Here is a 14,555-nt window from a genome sequence, read left to right on the forward strand (position 1 = left end):
CCACTAATAATGGGCTTGACCTTTTGATAAAATCCAATGTGCGTTGTCAAAACCCAAGATGATTGGGTCTTAATCCACTAAGAGTACTTGAGGATGCAACAGGCATCAGAAACACAAGCTATAAACAAGCACACAAGGCCTTTTTTCCCTGAAAGAGAGAGATTCATACTTATCAATATTACAAGGGAAAGAAAGCTCCGAACCGAAAAGGGATATCCTAATTTGCTTGCCTACTTGATTGCTTTCTAAACAGGACGTGCATTTCTCCTAGAACAGGTTGGCTTACGGGGTTACAGGGAACCAGAAATGCTTGGATGTGGCACTCCAATAGGCACTGAAATTAGATTTATTTTATTTAAATTTATTTTTTAAAATAAATTAATAAAACTTTTTTAATATTGACAAAAAATTAGGTGATAATATTTTTTTTTTTGTTTTCAGATTGGGTTGATTTTTTTAATTAAATCATGTTTGATTTTGTGTTTCAAAATTTTTATTATAAAATTTTGCTAATTTTTTATTTTTTTTCTTTACTTTAAATTAATATTTTTTTATGTTTTTGTATTTTTTTTTAAACTTTGTTGAGATTCTGTTTAGCTGCGAAGTCATCCCTAAGAAATTTTATAATTTTAATTTTTTTTACTTTAAAACAATATTTGTTTTATGTTTTTGTATTATTTTTTAAATATATATATATTTTTTAAAAAATATATTGAGATTGTGTCTGGATAAGAAGGAAAACCCAATATTTTTTTAAATTTTTTTCTCATTGTTTCAAATTAATATTCTTTTTAATCCATTTGTATTATTTGTTTATATATTATTTTTTAAAAAATTATATTGAGATTGAGTTTGACTGTGTAGTTAGAACATTGAGCCCTGTCCACTAGTAGTACCACTGCTGCTGGTCTTTCTACTAAGCATGATCCAATGATGTTGGGCCCTGTTGCCTAGTAGCTGTGGGCTCAAATGGGTATCTTGTTGCTAGGTCTTTCTACCAAGATTCAAGTTTATTGGGTATGGCTCTACTGCTAGACTCGATGATAGTGGGTTTGGCTACTTAGTAGCAGTGGCCCTAACTGCCAGCAACAGAACCTAAGAAAGTTAGGTTCTACTATCACTAAGACCACACAATGGTGGAAAATTAGATTCGCACCCAAGTTTATTAGGTATGACTTTGCCGCTAGACCTAATAATAGTCGGTTGGTTTCTCAACAGTGGTGGGCCTAACTTTCTAGCAGGACCTAATAAAGTTGGACTCTGTTGTCATCAAGACTAAGCAACAGTGAAAATTTAGATTTGCAACCTAACACAAGTTTATTAGGTTTGGCTCTACCGTCAGACCCATTGATAATGAGCCTAGTTTTATAGCAAGACCTAGTAGTGGTGAGCTTAGCTTCCACTATATATCCACTAAAGATGGGCCCATCTGTCACTAAGATTCACTAGCTTGGGACCCTTCAGCCACCAGGACCTAGTAGTAGTGGGTCCTGTTTATTTGCAAGACCAAGCAGTATTGCTAGAAAAAACTAGTCGACCTGTCAGGTCAATCCGAAATTCGGGTGACCTAATATAAAATTAGTAGAGTTCTTTTTTTCAAATTTGGTTTTTTAAACTATCAAAAAATATTGAAAAATTATATTAAGATTAGGTTTGGCTGTGTAGCTAGACCTATTATATTTTTTAAATTATCAAAATATATTGAAAAAACTCTACATAAATATTTTAAAAAAATAATTAAAACATTTAACCCAGCGGGGAAACTACAGTTAGTATATTTTATAAGGTGTTCCCTTCACCATGCCAGACTAGTAAGCGGTGTTTTCGTATTCGAGAATTTTGAATCCAGCAATAGCGAACATATTACTGTTTAGAAATTGGTCACTAATTAATTAGAATTGGTGGTTAACAAGAGAGGAAAATTAACAACCATTTTTTTTCTTTTTTCTTCTTTTGAGAAAGGCCACTTAATTGGTATTTTGAATCCATCAAATTACAGACATTTTATGATATAGTATTAAAACTTTAATAATTAAACGGTAATGAATTTAACTTATTATTCTAATTTATTTGATAAAATTAAGTATAAAATAATACATATTTGTATAAATTTTAAAATCAAAAAGTTTTTAATTAAAAAAATATATTAAAAATAATATAAATTATATTTTAAAATTTCACTTCACAATTTAAATTTAAAAAATAAAACATTTTTACGACACATAACACCCAAAGCTACAAGGCTCAGAGAAACTTGTTCCTTAATCAACGTAGCCTGTTATGATAATATTGCAATGACAAGTTAGTGATGCCAATACAGATGGATGACGGGTGCCAATGGAGAAAATATGGGCAAATAATTGCAAATTCATCCCTACCCTGCGATATAAGTTTTTTTGTTAGGCCAGTTTTTTTTGAGAAAAAAGTTTGATTGAGAAGCACCATAAATAAAATACTTAGCATGATAATTATATATAATAATAATTTTTTTTGTTAATTATTATATATCTAATATGCAAAAAAAAAATGAAATAAAAACATGCTCATAAATATTCAATCAAAATAATTTTTTTGCTCTTTTTAATAAATTTTTTACATGATTTAATTTTTCACATTCATTATTATTATTATTCTTTTGCTTTCAATTACATATAAAATAATTGAAAACTTTTTTAATTGAAAATTTATTTTTGTTGTCTTCTGTTCAAATATATTTATTTTAATTTTAAAAGAGTTAAATAAGGAATATTTTGATAGCTAGCCTCCGCATGAAAAAATAACTTTTTTTTATTAGAAAAAAATAATTTCATCCCTCAAGTTTTTATTTCACGTTTTAGCCCCTGTATATTCGGTGTTTATGATTTGATCCATGGGTTTTAAAAAAAAGCATGATCTGGCACTTCGATTTTTTGAACTCTTCATTTTTAGTCCATATTGTTTTAGGTGTTTATATTGTGATCCTAACACTTGATTTTCCTTTGTTATGTCTCTGCAAGAAAAGTTATGTAAAGGTTGAATTTAATCCCTGAAGTTAAGAAAAGTTTTAATTAACCTGATCGATCATGCATAGAAGAGATCAAAGGAAGTAGAATCAGAGATCAAAAAGAAATCATCCATATATGAACATCATAGGTTTAGGTTCTCTCCACCTCGTTCAGCAATCTCTAACCGAAAAGGATGCCTTGGAGGAACTGAGCAAAGAAACCTCAAGGTGAAAATACAATTCGACATGCTTTGGAGCCCCGACGACACTCTGTCAACCTCTCGGCAACGCGCTCTTTAAAATCATGAATCATTTTCCATCCATATTCGATAGTCATCTTCTCCAAGACCAATGCATTCTTTATGAAATATTCAGCCATTTCTATCTCCCCCAACTCGCTTTCAAAACCCACATACTCGATCACCTTAAGGGACGACCTTAAGCACCGGGGCACGAATGCAGGATTTCGCCATCTGGGAGTTTTCTCTGTCTGAATGATAAAAAGTCAGTAAGAAGAACAATTCCGATATTACTTCGAGAAAACATAGCTTAGGAGAGCATATTATAGGAACTAACCGAGTCCTTGTATAAGATGAAGACTTCCAACTTAGGAGAGCATTTGAGTATCTCATGCAAAACCAGCCAGCGATCATTCCCACTAGCTTCAATCTCCAAACGAGTCAAATTCTGAAAATCAGGAAGATTGCCGACACAAGGCAACTTCTTATGAACTGCGTCTGATAACATCTGTAAAGGGGATGTCTATGTGAGGGAGGGCATGATCAGACCATGGAGAATTTAAGCACAACAGTAGAATAAGGAAGAAGCTTACCCTCATAGTAGTTTCACACAAGCGTAAGATCTTGACAATCGTCATGATCGGTCTCAAAAGCTGACCCGCCATGTCAATATAATCATCTACTTTTATGGTGAAGACATGTTTATAAGCAACACTGAGAGCTGCCTCGACTAGTGAGTACGGAATCTGCAGCATGTTTAACTTCTCGGACACGAGATCAGTTAGTTTAAGAAGCTCGAGGTTTGGGGTATCAAGAGTAAGTTCTCTGCAACCAGGATCCTTCTCGTCATAAGCAACCAATGGGAATCTTATGATCAAGCGTTTCAGTGAGCTTGAGCATATACGTAAAACGTTCCTGGATTCACAATCTTCGTGTTCGATTTTCAGTTCTTCGAGGACTGGGGAACCTGCTAATAGTTTCTCTATGGAGGCATGATCATCAAACATTGAGAGTTCTTGAAGATGAAGGACCTTGAGACATGGAAAGTGTACACCAACACCAAGAAGATCAATATCAATTTGATAACCAAGGTCCAAAATCACTAACTTCTCACAGCTAAAAATTCTCCGAGGAAACGGAACATGATCCGCTGTGTATATCCAAAGTTTGAGCTCCTCAAGATTGTCCTTAATTGCAGCAGAAATCCACGCACTCATACGGGAAGGAGGATAGCTTCCATTTACTCTGAGACGAAATTTTGTAATAGAGTTTTCACGAGAGTTGTGAAGATAACAAAACCGATCCATGAAATCCCCAAAGATGATCTGTCTTTCTGCTGAGAGCCGCGGCCACAGCATGCGATCATCAAAATCAAAATTGGAAAGTGATGTCCAGAGTTCTCTCCAACTTTTGGACAAAACGCTGGTTCGCACAGCATCTTTTGTAGGAAGAAATGAGAGTATATGACCAAGAACCACATTAGGCAATCTACCAATCATATCTTTATTCGCTTTCGTGCAACGTTTTCGTCCATTGTGTTTTGCCATTTTCTTGAAAGGTGAAAAAGATAGAATCTTTAGCATCAAAGTAACTTAAAAGAAACCAAATCATACAACACTTGGAATATTATAAGAGGAAAATCGTTAATCAAATTATAAGATCATTTGTAAAATAAATTAAAGAAATGAAGAAGAAAACCAATTAGAATAACAAGAAAGATGCGTGTTGTTGAATGGTTCGAAGAAGAAGTGAAAATTACACAAAAAAAGGTCCAAGAAATGAGGACAAGATCAACCAAGAAGGTATATAGTTAAGAATGAGAAACTAAAAACTTACCAAGATTAACAGAGAGGACTTTATCGAGGCGAAGAGATTAATTTTTCTGAGGAGAATCAATTTTGCCTGGGCTTGACTTGACAGTGATGGCGAAGTAATCCTAACTAGCTAGGTAGCAGCAATTTAGAGAAAAGGAAGAGGAAGAGAAAGAAGAGGGAATAACGAGAAATTTATATAGTGAGCTCCAAGGCTGCCTTTAACCACCTTCTCTCATGAACGAGTGACACGAATTAATATAACCGAAGGAATCTCCTAACTAACAACTTGTACTCCATCTAGAAGGCCCGAGTTATGCCAGGTCAAGTGAAAAAAAAAAAAAAACATGAAAAAGAATGTTCACAATTAGAAAGTTAATCATCATTAATGAAATCTTTTGTTAGTATTTAAGTTATATTTCTGGAGGCATTTCAATTATTGGTAGATTTGTTGATGAAAACTTGTCATCAAGAGCGGCTCTCGCTAGAAATTATAATTCTGTCAATAAAGTAACCTATCGACAAAAACACCAATAGAATATTTACGCTATTTTAGACCATTTTTTGGTTAACCAATCCGTCGATAAATATTACTAATAGATACTAATCATATGCAATCGACATGGGGAGGTATAAAATTTTTTCACACCTTATAGCCATTCGATTAGACCATTCTCTTTGCATAGATGTGAGCATCATATAATCGCACAATTAGGTTCAAAAATATGTTAAACAAAAAAAATATAATGATTTTATGAAGAAAAAAATTGACACGGTTTCCCAGACTCACCTGACCATCTTAGAGTTTGGCCTCGTTCCAACAAAAAAAAATATAGACATAGACATCACCATTCGAACATTCTTTGAAGTGAAAGTTTATCCTTATCTGTGTTTTTTTTTTAATTTGATTTAAATTCTATAATATTCTTAACTTATTTACAATTTATTTTTTAGAGTTAATGTTAGTCTTTAAAAATAGAAGACATGTTAAAAAATTAACATGAGTCCCTGAAAATAAAAGACTTCTTGAAATATTGATATTTAATTCTAAAAAGGAGAGTTATGTCCAAGTTGCAAAAAAAGAGAGGCATGATCCATATTTGTTTTTAAAATTTTGATATTAGTCCTATTTTTATTTTTATTTTTTTGTTAAAGAGATGCGTCTAGGAATAACATTTCTCCCTAAAAAGGAAGATTATGTTGGAATAGCTAAAAAAGGGCATGACTCATATTTGAGAATTGGGCTTTATACTCGCACACAACGATGGGATAAACCAGATGTTGGACCCATATCGTTATTTTTTTATATTTATTTTAGTTATTTTACAAAATACAAAAAAAATTATACAAATACATATATAAAAAGGCAAATAAAATTCCCTAAAATTACCTAAGTGTCACTGTATAGGAAAATGATTGAAATACACTTGAATTTCACCGTAAATAATGAAAATATCCTTATTGGTGCGTGTAGTTAACACATGGCCACTATTAAAGGGGTAAAAGTTTATGGTGATATTTCAGGTAAACAAGGCCAGCTTTTAGTAGATTATAGTGAGAGGATTCCTATGGTGATGGTGATGTTAGTCATTGATGGTCGAGGAGAAAGAATTGATTGTCTAAAGCTTTGGGTGGCTAAGGGTAATTATGGATTTTTCTAGAAAGATAAGGTGATGAAGACCATCTAGGGTTTGCTTGTGAGGAGAAGAGAAGTCTTTTGTGGTGTTCTAGCAATTTGCGATGGTCAGAGTTGGGACATTTAACTCTAAGAAGAATGGAGAATCACTAGAGAGAGGAGAAAGAGTCTTTGAGGTTTGTTACAGTGTGGAGTTGAGCATGGTAATCTAGTGCACCTAGAGCTTGTGCATTACTAGATCACTTCTGAATTAATCCCTCAGTTGTGGTTGACTTGATCTAAAAATTGATTTAAATATCTTAATTGACAAATATTTGTTTTGGTGTTATAAGATGCATTGAATGCTTGGTACACCACGTAATGTATCAAGATAGGATAAAATTACTCAAACCAACATTTCCATATTCAAAATACAAACCTTACTAAACCTAAAATTTAGATATTATCGTTTCCCCAACAAAACTTAAGTTGAATAATGAGATTAATTGCAAATAAACATGGATATAATATTTAAAACATGCATTCTAAGTCAAACAAATAAGAAAAAAAAATCAAATTTAAGCTATTTATATTCAAATCACAAACCCTAATAAACCTAAAATTTAGGGATATTCATTTCCGTACCAAAACTTAAGTAGAATAATAAACTTAATTGCAAATAAATATGTATACAACACTTAAACATGCATTCTAAGTTAAACAAACAAGAAAAAACCAATGAATTTAAGAATATCCATGGAAGAAAATGAAGAGATCAAATCTTAAAGGGTAAAAAGATAAAAAAAACTTTGTTACCTTTGATTGAGAGAGAGGATGTTGCCATCGCCTATTACACCATTAACCATTCTAGAGAGAAATAGATGTGAGAAAGGGGATGAAATCAGGGAAATAAGGAAAATTGCTCGACATATATGGGTTAAAATACAACAATTGAATTTTTTTTATTGATGAATTCATTAATGATTTAACACATCATCAAATTAATGATAAACTCACCAATAACAATTTTTAATTTCATCAGTGAGTTCATCAGTAATTTTAAGAATTTATAAAAAAAATTAAAGCACCCTCAAAATCTCCAATGAATTTTTATTTCTCAACAATTTTGTTGGATTGTCCCAATTTTATGAATTTTTTCTTTAAGTCTTTGTAATTCTCTGACCATTTTAACATCCATTAATAAGTCTATCGGTGATTACCACATGTATAAATTATTGATAAATTGTTTTTTATAATTTTTAATTATTTTTAAATTTCATTGATGATTCTCTCATAAATGTTTTAAAAAAATATTCATTTTTTTATATGTTTGTTATAATCCTTTATTCAACCTAATTATACAACAATAACAATAAGTAACAATCATATTTAACAACTTATTAAAACCACAATCATAAGAATAAACACTTGATAAATGTTTAAAATATAATGCATTATAAAGCGATAACAAATATTATAATTACACAATGATGTTTTAAGTTATTCATAGAAATCACATATTCTTAAGTTATTTATAGATAAGAAATTATGTTTTTTTTTATCTAAGTTAAAGATGGCTTTGGGCTTTGCGACACGTTCCTTATCATTAAACAACTTCAACTTCATATTCTGATAGTTACAAAATAAATCTATATTCATTCTAGCTTTTATATTATCTTTTTTTTTTCCTTTTAAATGGTTTTTTTCCTTTTAACTCCTTAATCAACGATTGAATATAAAAATCTGCATTCTTACCTAGACTGTAAAAATTAGGTATGATTATAGATAATAACATGAATTTCAAGCCTCATATATATCCTCGGTGGTAAGTTGCAAATTGTTATTATGACTAGCCAGCAAAAACATGGTGCCACAAAGGACCCAAATGTATTGAACCCATTTGTATATAAATCAAGATTTATATTTTGTAGTTCCATTAAAAATAAGGATGCACTTGTACCCTACTAAACAACTTCTAAGTTTTACCATTAAAAAGGTGTATCATGACTATATTTATTGTATTATATGAATGATATCATGTGATGTACTAGGTAGTCTTTAGAGCACAAATAACATTTGCACCTTAGAAGTGATTGAGAAGTATGTTGGTTTTAGTATGTAATAAATGTTCTTTCTTAACTAGTATCAGGTTTATACCGAGTATGGTGATTTGCACTTAATTAAATTTATATTTTCACCATAATACAACATGCAAAAGTTTAAGAACATATCATTTTTTTGTTATCCTATGCTAAGGGGTTTGATCATCGATTTTACAATATAAAAATTCTTTTTTTGCCTATTCATTTTTAAAAAAATATTTTTCATCCATTTGATGATGTTATCATAATCAGCTTCACTCAATTCATAATCTGACTTAATGGTAAGCACTCATGTGATAGCTGATAATTTACTGTGATTTATATACCGATATTATAATGGTTAATCTACATGTGAAGCTTCATCTAAATAAAAACAATTTCTTTGCAAATGAAAAAAAAAAAAAACTATACCAAAGCACTATCCTTGTATTTTAAAGAGCAAAAAAAAAAAAAATCAACGACTCAATAGAAAAGACAGAGAACTAAAAAAAATAATGATCGTCAAACTCCATGACTCAAACTACAGAATGATGAAATAAAAAAAAAACAATCCATAAAAAAAAATTATTAAAAAACAAAGCACCAACAAAATCAGATGAGATGGACAAAACCTGTGAGTAGTATCATGTCAAATCTTAAATATATAAAAAAAATATAATTGAAGGGCTAATTAAAAAGAAAAATCAAATTCACAAAAGAATCCAAAACATTAAAAATAGAGGAAAGCAATTTTCAACTAATTCAACGATGATGGATGAAAATTTTTAAAATAATTAAAAATGGCTAAAGCGAACTTGATCCAACTTTCAAAATTTACAACACAGATCATGAGGTCAAATCACAATATAAAAGGCAAAAAGAAAAATAACAATGTAAAATTTTAAACCAACTACATAATTAGGACTAAACGTGAAAAAACAAATTAAACAAGAGCAATTTAAAAAATATAGATTTGAAAATAAAGATAATCAAATTTGATACAAAAGAAAAAAAATAAATCATAAAAGATGAAATTGAAAAAAAATTTCAATTAAGAAAAAGATAATAACAACTTAAAATAGTAATAAAAAAATAAAGATCATATTTGATATACGTATAAAATATTAAGGAATGAAATCCAAAGACAAATAAATTCAATAAAAGATCCAAGACAAAAAACATCATAATTAAGAGAATAAGAACCAAATCTAATATAAAAAAAATGTAAAAGGATGCAATTAAAAAAATAATTTACTTAATAAATGATCCAAGATCAAATCTAATATAAAAACAAAATATCAAGAGATGAAATTAAAAAAATAAATTAACTCAATAACTAATTTAAAATCAAATATATTGCAATCAAAAGAATAAAGATCTAATTTAACTTAACAAATAAATAGCTAGATTTTTATTTATTTTTTTACAATGGTCAACATGTTTTTCTTGATAAAAAGAAGGAAAAAAAGAGGAATAGAAAATCTCCTTGTTAGCACCCCTCCGCATGTTATCTCTAAACATGCCTCATCAAGATAACCATGATGGTAAGGCATATCAAATGTTGTCTTGGATGATGACACGTTGTACTATGTGAGGGCTGCATATACCATTCAAAGAGCATGGACAATGCCAACAACTTTTTTAATTTAATATATATATGTTCAAATCACTACTAATGAGAATTATCAAAAAATCATAGTAAAAAACCTAAAATAACTTTTGTATTAATAGTAGAGAGAGGAACATTTAAGTAATTGATATGCATAAGAAAATAGAGAAACCCTGTAAATAATTGTTTCTAAGAGTTATTTGGTGATTACACTTTTAAAAAACATGAAATTACTAATTAATACCTTTTTTAACATAATTTTTTATATAATCCATAAAAAAAGCTCATACTCCTAAAGTTAATCTCGCTCATTAAGGGCAAAATCAGCCTTTTGTAGATTCGCTGTCTTTTAGTTATAGTTAACATTAACCGTGCTTTCCTTCAGAAATGACAGTGGTTGCCCTGATTATCTAATTTTATAATGACAAATTTCATTATCAAGAGAAAACTCTGTCTACAGAGCCTTTATACTATAAAGTAGGAAAAACAATGGATCCCAAGGGATCTGAAATAACAGAAATCATAGTAAAGAATATCAAAGTTGCACAACTGGCATATCACAGAATATTGAGAACTCGAAATTGCTTCATGGATTAACCTCGAGCCATGAAGGCTATACTTGACTGATTGAACAATCCTCCTTACAACAGCACTTTCAGTAGATTTATTTGCCCCTTGTATCCTGCCATTTTTCTCTGTCCATATAAAATATCCATAAGATCACCAAGCCATCTTTAGCAACATAGCGGGAAAGGATCTTTACATCAGAAATTGTTCAGACCATTTTTATTCAAAAGTCCAGTCTCCTACTTGTCAGCCGATCGTTCACAGTTGCACAATATTCTGCCAAATTGCTTTTGAGGAGCAAGTGAAGAAAACACGACGTCTATTTTCATCTTCTTAACTGCACAATGCACAATCAGGTTTGATATTTCTCTGCCTTCCAATCAGCTTGAATTTGGTGGACAAACTATCCAGAATGGCTAGCAATACCACAAAGTCATGTCTCGGAGTGCACACAGATCCCCAACAAGTTTGAACCAATCCTTTCTTCAACTCAAGGAACTGCCACGCACTCGTATAAGAGTAAGAGCCATCTAGACTAAACTTCCAAATCACAGTTTCGTTTACCAGTAGAATAAACTTGGCAAGAAAATTCATGGCTCTTCAAAAATGTTATCATGAAAACCCCATTGGACAGAATTAGATTCACTTTTAGAGTGCGCCTGGGATGAAAAAGCTTCTATGATGGCTCTTTTCTATTACTTCAGAGAGGAGAACATCATCACCAATTCTCCTACAATTTAGAAAAGCTTTCTGATTGCTGCCAATGAGAAAGGGCAGACAATTACAAGTCTATTCGCTATAATCTTAGAGATACACTGTACAAAGTTGTGCGGCAGGAAACAGGTCTGAAATCTGAGACTTTGTTTGCATTGGGATCTTTAGGAATAAGAGCTAGAAAAGTTGCATTGATTGCTTTTAAAAGCTTACCAGATTGAAAAAAAAAATCAAAACAGCATCAACCACTTCATCACTAACCACACTCCATGAGGTTTGGAAGAAAAGTATTTCGCCTATTGCCAACAAGAAGTTGAAATTGCGTCCATACAAGGTTCCTTATCTTCAATAATTTCCTCCAGTTCCTCGTGTACTGTCATTAGGAGTTTTGAGGCTCCAGATGCTTCTCTCCTTCAAAACGTTGCCATTGACACCAAGCTGCCCATAGAGAACCTGCTTGAAGAAACATGTTCCAAACACTATATAAACTTTCTAATCTCATTACACAAGCATAACTCCATTATTTGATCTTTCTAATAGCCAATCCCTATTTCTTATTAGGAAGAGCAACACAATCCCAACAGAAAATTCATCATTACCATTTCAAAGACATGCACTACATAAACTTTCTTTCAATAATTTTGATAACTGGTCTGGGAGAATAAATATGCAACACCAGTATGTTTGAAGGCTAAAAATAAGAGTGGAGATCACTTGAAGTATCTCGGCGAAAGAGAGAAGTTTTGACGCCAGTGCTGAAATCTTTGTGTGATCTTGTCAACCAGCACCTGGTAATCTGCAGATTTAAGTCTACCAGTGATAACAGGAACACCCAAGTACTTCAATAGAAGGTTACCCATTTTGAAGCCTGGTGGACTTTGAAAGCTTGTTAGAAAAAATAAAAACACAGAAATTTGGCTTATTAGGAAGGCAAAAATGACAGAAAGAAAGAAAGAAAAGGAGTAACCTAACCTGAAATTTCATCAAACAATTCCAGTATACATAAGCCAAATTAACCAGCACAACTTAACCCAACCTCTCGGTCCCATGATTACAGGGGTCGTCCTCTAAATCTCTCTGGTTCATAATTTTAACCTTCACAGCTAGCTAGCATCTCCTAACACAAATGGATTACATAAAGCTAATTAGTGACTAAAACACAAACATAAAAACGGGTATTGAATCCCCCTAATTCGAATTCTTTTACACATTATCAAGAAGTGCTTAAAAAGACGGTAGAAACCATTCACCTTCTTACTAGACCAATCCATCCTGCTCCGTTCTCACATACATACTGTCTTTCTTTAATCTAATTTCACCATCCACGCGATTAACTGCATTCCAAGTCCATACCGATATTCAAATGCAATCACAACCCACCATCACCATCACCTTCTTGCACAACCTAAAGTTGTCATCAGCAAATCACAACCCATTTTGAAAAACATAAAAAACAAAAAGCTAGTAAAAAGAAGAAACAATACAAATCCTGAAAACCTCCAAAAGCAAGACGAAAGGGGTTCCCCTTTTATTGGAACCCACAAGTAACAGACCCCACTCACCCATAAAAATAATGAATATAAACCTCAAATCCCAAAGACAGACAGACCGATCGATCCATCATCTTCTAATCCAACCCAACCCACTTATAAAATTAAGCTTCTTTTCTTTTCTACTCACACCCACTTACTCACGTATGCTTCTAGTACGGTACCATACGTATGAGAAAGCTTGGCTCCATTGACACGTCAGCAACAGATCCATTGAAAGAGGAGGAGGCCCCACCCAACCCAACAAAGTCAGTCCCCAGCCCACCAAGCCTCCTCGTATTTGTTTTTGTCGTCGACTAGTGCTGATAGTGACAGGAACCAACTTAGTATGTTCGATTCCCTAGCAACCAACCATATTTTGCCACGACACCAATATGTAATAAATAAATTAAGAGCAAAACAAGAGAAGCATGCAGCCTTCTACATGCATGTTCTGTTCGTGTGAGTTAGTTATAGCTTTCAAAATCTTCAGTGACCGTTGGAAGCGCGAACCACTCAAACCCTAATATATAGATGGGTGTAGCATAACAATTACGCGTTTTTTTTTTAATCTGTAAGTTTGTTTCTTTCCTCCTCTTCATTATTTGTTTAGGGTTTCCAGCAGAGAGTCTCTTCTTCTCTCTTTTACTCAGTCACCCATTCCCATCTTTCTTTATCAATAATAATCATTTAAAGAAAGGGAGGAAGTCTCTCCCCATCGTTGTTTTTCAATTACTGGAGTGCTTAATTTGATCTTCAAGAATTAGTCATTCTTGATTCTTGATTCTTAGTTTCTTGGTTTCTTATTTTTCTGTTGTTCACATTAATTATCTTTCTTGATCCAATCCAAATAACCCTCAATACGTCCACTGATCTTCTGAGTAAGTAACAGATTCGATGGCTATATCCCAGTCACAAACCCTAGCAACATTAACTTCAATCCAACTACTCCCTGGTTATAGATTCAACCCTTATGATGAAGAATTGGTGCGCTTCTTTCTGTATCCCAAACTCACTAACCCTTGCTTTACCACCTCTGCTCCTGTTAGAGATTGCAACCTCTATGCCTGTCAACCTCTCCAAATCTGGAACACCTTCCACAGAATCCATGGTGAGGATGTTTTCTTCTTCACTGACCTCAAAAGAAAAAGCCCCAATTCCAATGTCTCCCGCAAAATCGCAGGCGGCCCTGCAACATGGCATAGAGAGGACAAAGACCATCAAGTATGTGTCCAAATTGACAAAAATTATAGTGTCACAGCCCTCAAGAAAGGCTTCAGTTACCGAAATACTCAACCTCACCAACCTGGCTGCAGTTGGATGATGTACGAGTATAGCTTGCCATCCCTTTCGCAGGTCACTGTTTTGTGTCAATTGAGAAGGAAAGACGATGACAACACCCATCAG

At 32.4% G+C, this 14,555-nt stretch overlaps 1 protein-coding gene and 1 long non-coding RNA gene across 6 annotated transcripts; both read right to left on the reverse strand.

Annotated features, from left to right (window-relative positions):
- Nucleotides 1–3,206: 3,206 nt before the first annotated feature.
- Nucleotides 3,207–5,165, reverse strand: LOC105129193 (F-box/LRR-repeat protein At4g14103-like). The gene is made up of 4 exons (XM_011031154.1): nt 5,059–5,165; nt 3,816–4,772; nt 3,560–3,745; nt 3,207–3,473 (listed from the first exon to the last, which is right to left on the reverse strand). Exons 2-4 carry the CDS (start codon nt 4,767–4,769, stop codon nt 3,207–3,209), a joined length of 1,407 nt encoding a protein of 468 aa, XP_011029456.1. The 5' UTR covers nt 4,770–4,772; nt 5,059–5,165.
- Nucleotides 5,166–11,565: 6,400 nt separating this feature from the next.
- On the reverse strand, nt 11,566–13,108 carry LOC105129194 (uncharacterized). Of its 5 annotated transcripts, none has more exons than XR_843023.1 (3): nt 12,870–13,108; nt 12,219–12,736; nt 11,566–12,072 (listed from the first exon to the last, which is right to left on the reverse strand). It is a non-coding gene; the product is annotated as an uncharacterized LOC105129194 (long non-coding RNA). The 5 variants fall into 5 exon arrangements; XR_843022.1 differs by having other exon boundaries at nt 11,566–11,662; nt 11,833–12,736; XR_843025.1 differs by having other exon boundaries at nt 11,566–12,726.
- Between the last annotated feature and the right edge of the window lie 1,447 nt (nt 13,109–14,555).

This window comes from Populus euphratica, unplaced genomic scaffold (assembly GCF_000495115.2).
Source record: "Populus euphratica unplaced genomic scaffold, PopEup_1.0 scaffold86.1, whole genome shotgun sequence".
Classification (NCBI taxonomy): Eukaryota; Viridiplantae; Streptophyta; class Magnoliopsida; order Malpighiales; family Salicaceae; genus Populus; species Populus euphratica.

Excerpts from the sequence above, each read along its gene's own strand:
- LOC105129193 (XM_011031154.1), bottom strand. The coding sequence starts at position 4,769 with ATGGCAAAACACAATGGACGAAAACGTTGCACGAAAGCGAATAAAGAT. Across the intron at positions 3,746-3,815 it reads TGTGTGAAACTACTATGAGG|ACATCCCCTTTACAGATGTT; the intron begins GTAAGCTTCTTC and ends TCCCTCACATAG. Across the intron at positions 3,474-3,559 it reads TCATCTTATACAAGGACTCG|ACAGAGAAAACTCCCAGATG; the intron begins GTTAGTTCCTAT and ends TTTATCATTCAG.